The sequence below is a fragment of the Melospiza georgiana genome, chromosome 13 (assembly GCF_028018845.1).
Source record: "Melospiza georgiana isolate bMelGeo1 chromosome 13, bMelGeo1.pri, whole genome shotgun sequence".
NCBI classification, from domain to species: Eukaryota; Metazoa; Chordata; class Aves; order Passeriformes; family Passerellidae; genus Melospiza; species Melospiza georgiana.
The window spans coordinates 19,672,544-19,687,890 of record NC_080442.1 but is presented as its reverse complement, the minus strand read 5'-3'; the positions used below and the strand labels follow the sequence as shown (position 1 = coordinate 19,687,890).

At 50.3% G+C, this 15,347-nt stretch overlaps 1 protein-coding gene across 2 annotated transcripts in view; it reads left to right on the top strand.

Annotated features, from left to right (window-relative positions):
* The window catches only part of ITGA11 (integrin subunit alpha 11), a 44,324-nt gene that overhangs the window by 10,101 nt on the left and 18,876 nt on the right, over positions 1-15,347 (top strand). For both annotated transcript variants that reach the window (XM_058033754.1, XM_058033755.1), the window contains exons 2-11: positions 1,350-1,461; positions 7,723-7,832; positions 8,455-8,546; positions 8,840-8,954; positions 10,188-10,315; positions 10,848-10,996; positions 12,002-12,146; positions 12,848-13,013; positions 13,943-14,013; positions 14,457-14,601. In XM_058033754.1, coding sequence (XP_057889737.1) covers positions 1,350-1,461; positions 7,723-7,832; positions 8,455-8,546; positions 8,840-8,954; positions 10,188-10,315; positions 10,848-10,996; positions 12,002-12,146; positions 12,848-13,013; positions 13,943-14,013; positions 14,457-14,601 — 1,233 coding nt within the window. The remainder of the gene's footprint in view (positions 1-1,349; positions 1,462-7,722; positions 7,833-8,454; positions 8,547-8,839; positions 8,955-10,187; positions 10,316-10,847; positions 10,997-12,001; positions 12,147-12,847; positions 13,014-13,942; positions 14,014-14,456; positions 14,602-15,347) is intronic.

The following is a 15,347-nucleotide window of genomic DNA, read 5'->3' as shown; positions in this document are numbered from 1 at the left end:
TCTCCCGTTTTGGTTTTTTTTTTATCCCGGGTTTTTTTATCCTGGCTTTCTAGAATTTCTTTCTGGATCATTTGGAAGCTCCTTCTCCTTGGAATCCGTGGCCGGATTCCTCCATTCCGTGCTCCAGGAGCGGATTTGTTCCTAGGATTCCAAGCATTCCCTTTTTCTCCGACATTCCTGCCTATCCAAACACTCCCATCCTGCATTTTTCCACCTGGGAAGCAGCAGTGCCAAATTTTCCTGCTGACAGCTCCTTTATATCCTGAGAAATTCCAAACTGAGCAGCCCATCCCTGTCCTGGAGGAGGATTCCAAGGTTTTTCTTGGAATGAAGCATCCAGCAGGATTCAGGGAATCCAGCCTGGGATATCCTGGTTATCCATGTCCATCCTGCTGCTCTACCCTGGAATTTGGGCCATTTCCCTCTGTTCCCATGGATAGCATCTCCAGCATTCCCAAGACTCCCACCCCTGGGGCAATTCCTGATTTCCCAATTTCCCACCTGGATCTGGCTCCAGGCACAGGGAGGAGCTGCCAGAGAATTCCCCAAATTTTGCTGAAGGAAATTTCTCTGGAATTTGTCCCCTGTGGGCACCAGAATCCCGGGATTGGGATGCCATGGATCCTGCTCCTGCTGTTCTGTGGGAAGCAGCATTTTCCAGAGGGAAAGGACTAATCCCAAAAGTCACCCTGTCCCAGCTGGAATTCCATCCTTAGGGATATCCCCCTCTGGAGCTGCCTCTCCTCACCCAGGGAATGGGAATCCCGGGTTTGGATCCTTGGGAAAACCCTCAGGATTGGCCAGGATCCCTTTTCCATGGATCCCATCCCGTGATCCCCATGGAAGTGGCCGAATCCGTGGATTCCAGAGGGAGGAGCTCCTTTCTTCTTCCCCTTCCCAACCTGGCTCCAGGGAATGCCCAGGATGAGCTGTTGAGGGCTGGGAATGGACTGAATTCCCTGAATTCTGAATCCTAAATGAGCTCCAAGCTCCATCCCTAGGGCTGGATATTCCCTGGGAGCTCCAGGATGGAGAGCGGAATTTTGGGAAGCTGCAGATGAGGCGGGGCTGGAATGCTTTGGAATTCCCATCCTGGCTGGGATGGGAATGGGATCAACCCATCCCTGCTCCTGCAGCATCTTCAAAAATTCGGGAACAGCTTTCCCAGGATGGGTGAGTTTGGAAGTGCCTCTGGAATCATCGAATCCAACCCGACGTGGGAGCACCCGGAGCGGGGCTGGGATTGGAAGAATTCTGTTCCGAGATTTCGGAATTCCGAGTTCATCCATGTGGAATTTGTGTTTTCCAGCTTCTTGGCTGACGGATCCTCCCCTTTTTTTTCCCCCCAGGATTTGGGAATTCCTTCAACATCGACACCAAGAGGCCCCAGATCATCGCGGGATCCAGGGAATCTTTTTTTGGATACACGGTGCAGCAGCACGACATCGGCGGCAAGAAATGGTGAGTGGGCTCTGGAAAACCAGGAATTCCAGTGGGAATTTCATTGGGAATTACACCAAATCTCCTTCAGAATTCCCAGGAATTGCTGGGCCAGGATGAGGTTGCTCTGGAGGTGCTGAATGGAGGAAAGGTTTTCCTTAAAAAAGAGGAATTTGGGGTGGGATAGGGAATATCGGGAATTTGGGAAGGAGATGTTCTGGCTGGGTCACGATTCCTTGGAGCCCCCCAGGGCTGGGATCCCATCTGGAGTTTGGGTCCAGTCCATCCTGGTTTTTACTGTTTGCATGGAGGAGCCAGAGCCTGGAGAACTGATCCATTGGGAATGTGGGATGAGCCCGGGATTGGCTCAGGTTTGGGATTTTGGAGTGGGTTTGGCTGATCCCAGGGATGAATCCAGGGCCTATCCTAGGGTTATCCCAAGGGAATCCCAGGGATGAATCCAAGGATGATCCCAGGGGAATGAATCCCAGGGGATCCCACCCAGATGTTGGCAGAGACCTTTGGTGCATTCCAGGAGCACATCCAGATGCTCCAAAGCCCATGGAATTCCCTGGAATTCAGGATCTTCCTCCCGGGTGGATGAATCCAGGCTTAATCTCCCATAATTAATGCAGTGGATACTCCTGGAATTCTGGAATCCAACCTTTGCCACCTTTGGAAAACCCTCCTGTGTCCTGAACCTGAGATTCCCTTGAGGATATTCTCATCCCGGTTGTATCCATAGTTGTTTTAGCTCCATCCCAGCTGAGGGGCTGCAATTCCTGGGATTTTGGGATCTCTTATCCCGTTTTTCCATGCTACCACCACTGGTGGGGTGACCAAGGGCTGAATTCCCTGGAAACTGGGAATTTTTTCCTGCTTTCCCAAGCAGGACCTAAGGCCATCCCTGGCTTCTTTTCCCAACTTTTCCTGCCAACACCTGCAGGATCCACCTCTAGTTTTTCCTCCTGTGGGTTCCTCTGCTTGGAAAAATGGAATTTTTCCAGCGGGATCCTATGGATGGACATGGACACAAAAACTCAGGACAGCGCTGCTGGAATCTGCAATTGAGCAGGAAAAAAATCCAAAGGAAAAATGTGGACACAGTGAAAAATGGAGAAATGTGGGAGCAACCAGAAACCTCTGGAATAAAAACCATGGATGTGCAGAGGGAGCTGGATCAGAATTCCAGGAGCTGGATAATTCCAGGGGCTGGCAGGACACGGAAGGAAAGGGAATGTCCTGGGACCCCAATTCCTGCTGAGCATCTCCCAATCCCATCCCAAAGAATTCCACACAATCCACTGGAAGACAGCAGAAACTCCGGGGTTCTCTCAGAATCCCAGCCATGGATGTGCTGGGATCCAGCTGCCAAATTCCAAGCGCGGAATCCGAGGATTTTGGCACCTCTCCTTCAGTCTGAGCCTTTTAATGCTGCTTTTGGCTGCCGGGAATTGTTTGGGAACGGATTCCAAGAATTCTGTGTTTATGTTTTTTTCCATATATTTCTAAAGGAAGATTGGAGCGGCTCCAAACAGATTGGATTTTCCAGGTATTTTTGGAAGTCGGGAATTTTCTCCTTTTCCAGACTTTTCAAGGAGCCACCCAGACTCATGGAAGTTCATCCCAGAGAGTGAAAAATCCATGAGGAAAATCTAAGAGGAAAAAATTTGGGTTATTAAACTCTGGAGGGGGAAAATATTCCACTTGGATATTGAAGGCTGGAAAAGCTCATCCATGTGGGATTTGATTTTGATTTTGCTCTGGCATTTTCCAGAGCATTGTGGGGCTTCCATACCTCCTTTTCCACACTTTTTCCATCTTTTCCGTGGAGCTGGGGGCACCTTCTCCAAGCGGGGATGGAAAAGATGACAGCAGGTGCCTGGAATTCATCCCAAAAACCACCAGAGCTCCATGGAATGGCAGGGAAAGAGGGACCTGGAATTTTGGGATTGGAGCATTCCCAGTGTCCAAACTGCGGGTTTTTGGGGAAAATGGGAACTCCCTGTGCTGCTGGGACGAAATGACCTGTGAGGAATTTTGGGATAAGGAGAAGGAATTCCTGGGAGGATGAAAAGAGTTTTGGAGGGTTCGAATCCCAAATCCTGGCAGGTTGGATGCTGTGGACAGATTTCTTTGGGAATAATGAGCCGAATTCCCACACATGGGATGTGTATCCCTTAAAACCTGGAAGATCCCATGGGAATGGAGAGCTCCTGGATGTTTGGGGCAAACATAACCTGGAATCTCATGGGATTTTGGGAAGAATCTTCCTGGAGTTTCAAGAGCAGGGAAAAGGGGGAAAAAATTCCCTTCATCTTTCATCTCCCACTTCCAAGTGTTTGTCCAGGGTGCTTCCCATCATTCCAGGATCTGTGGCTGGGAACATCCCAGAGCTCCTTTTCCAAAGAATCCTGGAGAGGGACACTCGGAGCTGATTCCTGGAATTTTGGGGATGCTGGATGCTCCTGGGGAGCTTTCCCTATCCCAACCTCGTATCCCACTTATCCAAAGGGAAGTTCTGATCCCAAAACTCCTCTCTGGGAGCATCCCAAAGTTCCTTTTCCAAGGAATCCTGGAGAAGGGCACAGACACGATGGGGACAAGCAGCGATGACAAATCCAGACCCCAAATCCCAGGAAACAGCGGATAATGGGAGCAAAGGCAGCACAAGGAACTCTGGAATACCCTGGGCAGCAGGAATGCCGCATTCCCGTTTTTCCTGAAGTTTTTTCCCCTATTTTTTTGGGATGTTGAGGAGATGTTTCCAGTTGAGGCCTCTCCGTGTTTTTGGCTCAGCTGGGATTTTCCATGGAGCCGTTCTGGGATCTGTATCCACAGGGTCCTGCGGGATCTCCAGCTTCCCTCTGGAGATTCCCGAGAAAACTGGGAATTTCCCAGATTGGGAGATTTTCCCAATCTCCCATTTCCACCCCAAACAAACCCTTCTCCTTCAGAACCACTGTTGATTCCCAGATTTTTTGCCACCCCATCCTTGGAAGGTTCAAATCCAGCTGGGAGCAATCTCTGGAAGTGGGGCTGGAATGACCCAAACCATTCCATGATTTTCTTGAAAACGAGGCCAAAAAGAGGGAAAACCCCCCCAAAAAAAGCAGGGAATAGGGTGGGCTGCCACAGATCCTGCATCCCGGGGTGGGAGGGAGAGCTGGAAGCAGACATTATGGAATTCTCTGCGCTTCCACCAAAATATTCCAAGCGCTCCAGTGGCGGCCAAGCCACGGGAGAATCCCAGCCAAGAAAACCTCTGGCAGGAGCTGGAAAACAGAAACCCCTGGAAGTGTTTTTCCAGATCAGCACAATTCTGGCTTTCAATCCAGCCAGAAGATTTTTCCCTCTTTTTTTTTTTTCCCCTCCTCCTTTTCCCTTCGGCCGGGCTCAGACCGGGATTGTCCAGGAGCAGGGCCCGGAGCTCAGGGGTGGAATGGGATGAGCTTTAAGGTTTTTCCCACCCAAACCATTCCAGAATTCCTGAATTTTGCTGGTTTGGAGCCTTTCCCAGCCTGGAGGCATGGACACATCCCATTCCCAGCCTGGCCAGAAAACTGGGAATCAGGACCCAGCACTGGGCTTTGCTTGGAGAGAAATATCCTGGGGTATTCCTGCTTTTACTCTCCTTATTTTTTGGGGGATGAAAGTTAAAAATCCATCCTCAGACAGCTTGGGGCAGTCAGAGCTTTTCCCACTTAATCCCTGTTGGTTTTTTTCCCTTTGTTTTCTCCGGGAGCAGGGAACGGAGAAGGAGGCGAGGCAGGAATTGTTTAGTTCTGGTTTTCTTTCAAAGTCTCATTTTTTGGCCAAGTTGTGATGCAGGAGCTGCTTCCCTCTTGGGAATCCAGGGAAAAATCGGGAGATTTGGGATGATCCCAGGATGTGTGGAGGGGGAAAGCTTGGAAAAAACCAGGAATGTCTCCCTTCTATAGCAGGATGCTCCAGTTTTCTTGGGATGAGCTGGATCATTTGGATATTTTTGGGAATTTGGGACAACCCATCCCAAATCCCTGACTTTTTTTTTGTATTTTAGGAAGGAAAAATCCAGGATTTCTAGCCCGAATTTCCAAGTAAAGGAAGAGTGGAGCAGCATCCCTAAAAACACCTTCCAAACAGCTGGAAAAGCCTTTTTCCCCAGCTGCCAAGTTTCCATGAGGATTTGACAGCTCCAGCTGATTAATCATTCCCATTTAACCAAAAAGGGAAAACAATTCCATTGTTTTTTGGGAGACCAGAATTCCGGTTTCAGGAGCTCTGCAGCTGCTCCTCATTCATGGCAAAATCTGGGAATGTTTGGGTTTCCTTTGGATCTGCCTCGTCATCCCAAAGGGATGATCCAACCCCAAACACGCTGGTTTTTTGGGGAATATTGATTAATGGGTGATGTGATCATCTTAATATGGGAATATTAATTCATGGAAAAGTCTCCAAGAGGATTCCCTGCAGGATGGCGGGCACACCAAGCTGGAGCTGCTCCCAGAAGTTCATGAAATTCCATGTATCTGAAATTCTTTGGGAATTACACCAGGAGATCCTTGTTTTCCAAGGAGCCACCACCTTTATTCCTCCTTATTCTCAAGGTTTTCTCATTCCCCTTCCTGATCTTCCATCTTTTCCCTCCTCTCCACCAAATGAGAGTGTGGGAGAGCCTCAGGAAAATGAGCAAATTCCTGAAAAATCCCAGATTTTCCTGGATGCTGTTGAGGACAGCTCCAGCTGGAGATGATTTTCCCGTGGTGAATTCCCACATTAAGCCGTAATTCAGGAAGTGTTTCCATGAGAATCCTTGGATTCAGGAGCTTTTCCTTGGGGGAGCGATTCCGGTTTGGGATAAAAGAATGGGATGTTTGTCTTTGGAGCGGCAGCATTTTTAAGGAATGACAATTCCTGGTCTAACAGGGAACATCTGTGCCGGTGGCTTTTCCAGCTGCTGGGAAGGGCCCTGTGGAACAAAAGAGCTCCTGTTTATCTGGAGATCCAGACTGGGATGGTTGCATCCATAGGATTTTTTGGGGAAGCTAAAAAATTTAAAAAAAAAAAAAAAAATCCCATTTATTTTGGGAGCAGGAGTTGCCATCAACTCATAGTGATGAGGATTTTTGGGAGAGCCTGGAAAGAAGGGATGGATTCCTTAGGTCCTGCACTCTTCCTGCTTTTGGGTTGCTGTGGTCAAGAAAAAGTGGGAAAAATGTTTGGGTGTCCCAAAAATATCTCAGCTGGAAGTTGGTGTCCTTGCTGGGGATTGGGATTTAGCAGCTCCCTTCTTTTGGAGAGCAGGAAAATTCCCGATGTCCACTGGAGGTCCCAATGTTCAGAACAACTCCAGCTTGGGGCAAATTCCCTTCTCTGGGGTTTTCCTGGGGAAAATTCCTTCCCTCCAATGGAGATCCCAATGTTCATCTCCCAGTGCCCGTAACAATCCCAGCTTGGGGCAAATTCCCTTCTCCAGGGTTTTCCTGGGGAAAATTCCTTCCCTCCAATGGAGATCCCAATGTTCATCTCCCAGTGCCTGTAAAAATCCCAGCTTGGAGAAAATTCCTTTTTCCAGGGTTTTCCCTGGGAAAATTCCTTCCCAATTTCCTCACCCACCACTGGAGATCCCAATGTTCAGCTCAGGGCTGTTCATAACAATCCCAGCTTGGAGCAAATCCCCTTTTCCAGGATTTTCTGGGGAAAAATTCCTTGTGGATCGCAGTGGGATTTGCTGGAAGTGCTCCACCAGCTCCTTGTTATTCCTTCTGGTTCTGCTGGAATCCTGCATCCATATCCATGTCCTGGGAATGGAGTGGGAGGTGTCTCCATATCCATGTCCTGGAGATGTTCTGGGAATGGAGTGGGAGGTGTCCCTGCCCATGGAGGGGGTTGGGATGAGATGATCCTTAAGGTCCCTTCCATCCCAAACCATTCCATGACCCTGTGGCAAAGCTCCTCCACAGGCAGTGGAGAGAAGGGACAATCCATAATGATACTGAGAGATTCGGTGCCACCGTGGAGCTGCTTCCCTGCTCCTCCCTGTGCTTCCAGATGGGTTTGGGTTTTCCCCCTTCCACGAATCCATTCCTTGCAGCTGATGGGAATGAATTCCATAACTCCAGGTGGCAGAGTCACATTCCCAGTTTTTTTCTCTTTCCAGCGGGAAGAGAAGGAGAAGCTTTCCTTCCACTGGAGCTGGGGCCCTTTGCTGCCATTCCCAAATCTGGGAATTGTGGCTGAGGGGATTTTTCCCAGGGGATTCCCATTGTCCTGGTGCTGACGGATCCATGTTTTCCACAGGCTGGTGGTGGGAGCTCCGTACGAATCCAACGGGCAGCAGAAAACCGGAGACGTCTACAAGTGTCCAGTGCTGAGTGACAACCATGGAAACTGCACCAAGCTCAACCTGGGTAGGGCGTTCCAGCCCCAGACATCCCAAATTATCCCTGGAAAACGGGATATTTGGAAGCGATTCCTCCCTGGGAGGGTGGAATTCCCAGAGAAGCCCCTGGATCCCTGGAAGTGTCCAAGGCTGGGTTGGATGGGGCTTGGAGCACCCTGGGATGGTGGATGGGCTTTAAATTCCCAAATTATTCCATGATTCCCAGTTTGCTACCCAGAGGGGGAGCTCTGGCTCATGGGGAGCTGGGAGTTTTCCAGCGGAACAGTTGGATCAGGATTTGGGACACATCTCAGTGACCAATCCCATTTGGGACTGACAGGGCTGCCCTGGGGGCTGTTCCCAATTTCTGGAAAAAACAGGGATTCCCTGGGAATCCAGGATCAGGAGCTGGGCCCTTCGAAGGATTTTTTCCTCTCCAGCTCCCAGCCTCATTTCCAAAAAAATTTCCTTCCTTGCTTGTTCATCTAGGAAAAAAATCCAATTTTTCCAACTTTTTTCTCACCTCCCAAAAATCCCCAAAAACCTGAAGTGAAGATTCCTCTGCAGCACACAATTCCCAGTTCCTCCAGAGATTCCAGGGGCGTTCCAAATTCCCCGGGCATGTCCCTGATGCCAGCCTCTCTCCCAAGGGCGGGTGACGCTGTCCAACGTGTCGGAGCGCAAGGACAACATGCGCCTGGGCCTGAGCCTGGCCACCAACCCCAGGGACAGCAGCTTCCTGGTAAGCAGCATGCCTGGGAACGTGGGATGGGAATTTGGGAATGTGCACCGGGACGGGAAGGCGGTGGTAGGTTCCTCTCGGTGGGTTTCTGTTTATGGAATGTAGGGAGATTTACAGGGATTTATGGATAAAATTAAACGAAATATAGTAAAATATAGCATAATAAAATAGAATGAAATGGAATTAAAATAAAATGAAATAAAGTAAAATTAAAGGAAGTGAAATTAAAATAAAGCACATCCACGGAAAAGGGATCCTTTGAACCAAATCCTGCCTTTTTTACCAATTTTTAGGCCTGCAGCCCCCTGTGGTCCCACGAGTGTGGCAGCTCCTACTACACCACGGGAATGTGTTCCCGCGTCAACTCCAACTTCCGATTCTCCAGGACCGTGGCTCCAGCTCTGCAGAGTGAGGACCAAGATCCCAGCTCCCATCCCTGCTCCCATCCCGGCTCCAATCCCTGTTTTGATCCTGGCTCCAATCGCGGCTCCAATCCCATTTTGGCTGTACAAAACAAAGCCCTCATTAACCAGGAGTCAAACATGTTGGAATTTGGGAATTTGGAGACAGGATTTTGTTTTGGAGGGTTGAAGTGAAGTTTCCTGCTTTTCCTGGAGCTGGGAAGGATTCTCAGAACTCTGTCCTGTTCCTGGCAACTCTTCATCCCATGGGATGTGATTCCCCAGCTCCAGAACCTCTCTGGTGTTGGTTAATTCCCAGGACATAAAGAGGGGGTTTGGAAAAATAGGATTTTTGGGATCAAGACAGGAAAGGCAGAACTCACCACCAAATTGCCAGGGCATAAAGAGGGGCTTGGAAAAATGAGATTTTTGGGATTAAGGCAGTAAAGGCATCATCGAATTCCCAGTGTCACTTCCTTCGTTATGTTCCAGCCTTCACTGCAAAGGGTAATTGGGATTTTGGGGACTTTTAGGAAGTGTTTATTTAATGGGATGCAGGGTCAGCTCCTCTCTCTGACTCCCAGGATGGGATGGAGATGGAGGCACGCAGAAGATCCCAGTGATCCATAAGTGACTCCAATCCATGGATTCTTTCATCCATTAAAAATTATAGGGTGAAAGAGCAGCCAATAAATCTCCGAAATCCAGGATCACCAAGGAATGCTGTAAAACATCAGCAAGACTGAGATGATCCTGAGCAATTTTCCCCACTGGAAAAAATCCTTAAATCCTTCCTGCTCCGGCTGCAGAGCCGAGCCCTGGGGTCCCCTCCGGGGTTTTTGGCTGCCGAGGATTTCATGGGAAGGGAGGAAATGCCCGCCTTGCTTTCCATGGCAGGGCTGGGAATGACTCAGGGATCAGGCACGGCTCTGCGGGAGAAGAGGAGCCGGATCCTGCTCCTCTTTGAAGTGTGGAATGATATTAAATGGCATCAAATTCCAAAGCTGAATCCCAAGTGATGCCACTGAGTGTTATTCCTATAAAGCGATCCCATCTTTTCACAGCAGAGAGGATTCCTGTGGCTTCTCCCCACCTTGTTGGAGCCCAAATTCTTTCCCAAACTATTAAAATCAAATTTTTTTCCCCAAAAAATCCTAAGAGGAAGTACCTGGCTGGAAGTGAAGCCATAAATCTGCCCCTTTACAAGAGGAATTTTAATAAATCCCTGGATTTTCCACAGGATGCCAGACCTACATGGACATCATCATCGTTCTGGATGGATCCAACAGCATTTATCCGTGGGTTGAGGTCCAGCACTTCCTGATAAATATCCTGAAAAAGTTTTACATTGGTCCTGGACAGATCCAGGTGAGGCCCTGAACCATTTGTGTCATCCCAGGGCCATTCCCAATGTCCCTTTTCTGTAAAACTGCTGGAATTTGTCAAAATATTGGGATTTTTGACTCATCCCATGGGAAGAAAATGCTTCCAATAATGTGCCTAAGTGAGCTGTGGAGGGATCCCACATCCCAGTGGGAACAGAGAGGATGAAACCACATGGAAAGGAGCTCTCCATGCTCTTGCTCCGAGTAATCATGCGTTGATTTAGGCAGGAATTTAAGCTGGAACATCCCAGATTTTCCCAAAAACCCCAGTCCCATCTGGAGATGCTATGGGTCCAAACTGGGATGGTTGGGCACATCTGGATATCCCCAAAACTTGGGAGCAGAGCAGAGGGGAGAGCCATAAAATTGGAAATAAATGACGATCCCATGGGGGGGAAAACTAGGCAATGGAATTTCAAAAAGAGCGTAGAGAATTTTACCCGCGGTTGACGGTGCTCGCGGTGGACAGGACCTCGTCCTGTTGGCCTTTCTGGTGCCATTCCCGTCGTTCCCAGGTGGGGGTTGTGCAGTACGGAGAGGACGTGGTCCATGAGTTCCATCTGAACGACTACAGGTCCGTGCAGGACGTGGTGGCGGCCGCCAGCCACATCGAGCAGCGCGGCGGCACCGAGACCAGGACTGCCTACGGCATCGAGTTCGCTCGGTAAAACCCCTCACAGCCCTGCTCCCATCCCCAGGAAAACCTCCAAATCCCTGTTTTTCCCCTCCTGCCCTCTCCCTTTGTTTTCCTTGCTGCTCAAGAATAGGGGAATCGCCAGGGTTTGTAGGAAAGTGTGGTTTGGGGGAAGCTTTGAGAGTGGGGCTTCCCAAAATTGCTCCATCCTTGTTTGCAGCTGGGGCAGGCTCTGGAATTGTGGCCTCTCCCTGGAAGCCCCCAGGATGAGCTCCCAGCCCCCAAATTCAGCCCCAGGTCCTGGAGCTCTCCTGGAAATCTCTGGAGAGACCCCAGAAGCTCAGGACAGCTCCACCTCCTCCCTGTCCTTTATAAATCCCTATAAATCTCCCTACATTTCATAAACAACAAAAGGGACAAATCCTTACTCCTGCACTTGTATTCCTGCTGGGAATCATGGAATTTTAGGCTGGAAAAGTGGTTGAAGATCAAGTCCAGCACTGCCAAGGCCACCACTGACCATGTCCCAAGTGCCACATCCATGTGGTTTGGGAATCCCTGCAGGAATGATGATTCCAGCACTGCCCTGGGCAGCTTGAGAAAGTTTTAGATGGATCCTGGCCAGATCCAAGCAAGGTCCTGAACGATTTGTGTCACTCAGAGTCCCCAGCCCTGCTCAGTGTCCTTTTTCCATAAATACGCTGGGATTTGGGATTGTGATTTGTCAAAACCGTGGGATTTTGGCAGGGGTGGATAATGGATGAAGAAATTTTCCCTCACAGGGAAAGGCCCCGTGGGCCACGGCCAGTACTCCGCTGGCCAACTCAAGATCCATTCCCTCACCTGATTTTGCTGAATTACGGCCTCTTTCCTGCAAAAAGTGGGGAAACCCGTATCCCAAAGCATTTCCCGGGGGTTCCTGCAGCTCCCCAAGGGGCAGCAGCCACAGAGACCCCTCGGGTCGGGCTCGGTGGGGCGGCGGAGCCCCACGGAGCTGGCGGGGCTGAGCAGCCCAGGGCATCTCTTCACTTGCAGCTCGGAAGCGTTTCGGAAAGGTGGCCGGAAAGGGGCAAAGCGAGTAATGATTGTCATCACAGATGGAGAGTCCCACGACAGCCCAGACCTGGAGAAGGTGATCGAGGACAGCGAGAGGGACAACGTCACCAGATACGCGGTGGCGGTGAGTGATGAGACTTTTGGGTTCTGGAAATCCAGGACAGCCCATCCTCACTGTTCCTGGAGCATTCCAGGATCTCCTGTCCATCCCCACTTCTCCTGGAATATTCCAAGAGGTCCTTGTGTGCTCCAGCAATCCCAAAGCACCAGGACAGCCCTTCTCTGTTGCTCCTGGAGCATTCCCAGAGCTCCTGTCCATCCCCACTGCTCCTGGAGCATTCCAAGATCTTCTTGTGTGCTCCAGCAATCCCGAAACACCAGGACAGCCCATCTCTGCTGCTCCCGGAACATTCCAAGAGTTCCAAGTGCTGCTCTTGGGATGATCAGCTCAGGATTTGGCTGCTGGAGCTGGTGCCAGCACCAGGGACAGGCAGGGCCCCAGATTCCATGAGGAATGTCCTGCCAGGAGGAATTGCAGCAGTTCCTCCGTTTGTTCCCACAAAGTGGTGTCAGATCCGAGGATGGGGCTTCTCCCACGTGGACAGCCCAAATGGTTTTGGGATGGTTGTATCCTGGGAAAACAGCCCAGAGGAGCTGCTGACCCCCCATCCCTGGAGGTGACCAAAGCTGGATGGGGCTTGGAGCAGCCTGGGATAGAGGAAGGTGTCCCTGCCCACGGAATGGGATGAACTGTAAGATCCCTCCCCACCCAAACCACCCAGGAATTCTAATTCCATGAAAGTCTCGCATTTTGTTCCCAACCAGGTCCTGGGTTATTACAACAGGAGAGGAATCAACCCCGAGGCCTTTCTGAACGAGATCAAGTTCATCGCCAGCGACCCCGATGACAAACACTTCTTCAACGTCACCGACGAGGCGGCCCTCAAGGACATCGTGGATGCCCTGGGAGAGAGGATCTTCAGCCTGGAAGGTGAGGGATGCTCCTCCCTGGCACCTCCCAGGGCTGGGAATGTGCTGCTGATCCCTTTTTCCCCAAATTTCTATGTGGCTTCCGCAATATCTGAGCCCAAAATCCTGCTTGGAATATCTTCATATTTGAGGAAATGTCTTTATTTGGAGCTGTTCCTTCCCTCGGATATCAGAAGCAGAGATCCCCTTTCCAAAGGACACACCTCGTTCCAGCCAGAGGAATTCTGGTGGCTTTGATTTTTCCTTTTTATAGAAAACCTTGGAGATTTGGTATGGGGGGAATTTGGGCATGGGTGTCTCCTTCATCCATCAAATTCCAGGGTTGTAAACAGGAAAACCCACACACAGGAGCTTCCTGGGGTGCCAGACATCAGGAGATTATGGGAATAATGTTGGGATTTCGGGCTTATTGGCTGAAATGAAATATCAGGAAATATTTCTGTCTTAAATGTCAGCTCTTGTGACAACTTTGTCGCCCTCCCAAACTAAATTTATCCGAATTTCAGAGGAAAAATGCAGCCTGGAATGAACAATTGGAACAGAAGATGGAGGGCCCGCACTGGGAATGAAACATCTTGAATTTGGGGGATAAACCAGCTCACAAACTCCCCACAAGTTTCCCAGTTTCCTCTGTGCAGCCTGGTGCTTCCCTGTGGAAGTTGCCCTGGATGAGGAATTCCCCCAGTTGAAATTATGAAGCAAAAACCTCAAAATCCCCAGTTTTGGGTGATCTTGCAGCTCTGCTGTACACCAGCAGAGCTCCCAGACCTCCTAAAAGCACAAGGTTGTGGAATTGGGGGGATTTAGGGAGAAATGGGATCATCAGGAGGATGTGGAGCTGCTGGAGCAATTCCAGAGGAGGCCACGGAGCTGTTCCAGGAAAGCAAAAATCTCCATTAAACACAAATTCCCTTTTTTTTCTTGTTTAAGGGACCAACAAGAACGAGATCTCCTTCGGACTGGAAATGTCCCAGACTGGATTTTCATCCCACGTTGTGGAAGTAAGAGAGGAAATGTGGGAATTTTATTTTGCTCCTGCCTTGTCCTGTTTATCACCCCCTGCTCCAGGTGGGAGATTGGGATTTGGGACAAATCATTAATTACAGAGTTGAATAATTAACGTGAGGATAAGGAAATGCTGCTGGGTTATCCCATGGGAAAGGGAGGTGTTGGGAGACCCGAGCATCCCTCGGGATCTGCAGCAGATCCTCCTGATGCCGTGAACTCTTGGGAAGGACGTGCTGGGATGTCCATGGGAAAAACTCTTGGGAATTCCTGGGGAGGAAAAACACATTGGAAAAACAAGAATAAGGGTGGAGGCGTCATTCCAGCAGTTTTGAAACCCTCCAGCATTCCAGGTGTTTTTGGCCTGTGTGGGATCAGAGGGATGGAATTGCCTCCACCTGGGAAGAAATCCCGTAAAACCGCTCCTGTATTCCCACAGGACGGGATCCTGCTGGGAGCAGTGGGAGCCTACGACTGGAACGGAGCCGTCCTGAAGGAGACCAGCAGCGGGAAGGTCATCCCTCTGCGGGAATCCTACCTGCAGGAATTCCCGGAGGAGCTGAAAAACCACGGGGCCTACTTAGGTGGGAAAGCTGAGCGAGGCCGTGCTGCCACGCGGGGGGAAATTCGGGAATTTTGTCCTTGAAAAAAGAGGAAGCGCGGCGGGTATTCCTCATGGGAGAGCTGTGGGATGCAGCACAGGAGCATCCTCCCCTGGGAAGAGCCTGGCTCCGACCCTGGAGCGGGGCACAAATGGGATTTGAATCCAGGAGCAGCCGAGCCGGCGGGTGATCCGCAGCTTTCCTTGGAGTGCTTTCAAAGCACCGATGGAATTTCATGCCTAGGCAGGAAATACCTGCTGGGTTAATCCGTTCCATGTGCAGCCACTGCAGCTCTGGAATAAAAATATCAGCCTGGGCTGTGAAATGCAGCCTCTCCTCGGAGATGGGGCTGTCCCGTGGCGGGGAGAGAGGTGGGATTCTGTGGGATCTGTGGGATCGGCACCTCCAGGCTCTTCCCTGGGAATGGGGACATGGGGATCATCCATGGGGTGACAGCTGAGTGTCCCCGAGCTGGGATAGCTGTGGGTGTCCCATGGGAATCCCTGTGGGAGCTCAGCTGGGCTCTCTTTACCACTGCCTGGAGTGAGAATTCCAGGAATATTAAGGAATGCTGGTGTATCCTGCTGAGCCTGGGGAGCTCAGGGCTGAGGGTTGGTTTAGGAACATCCCTCCAGGAGGGACATTTTTAGGGACCCCAGGTAAGGCTGGTGAGCAGGGAAAAGGATCCCTAAAAATGTCCCTGGAAATACTAAAAATTCAACTGGATG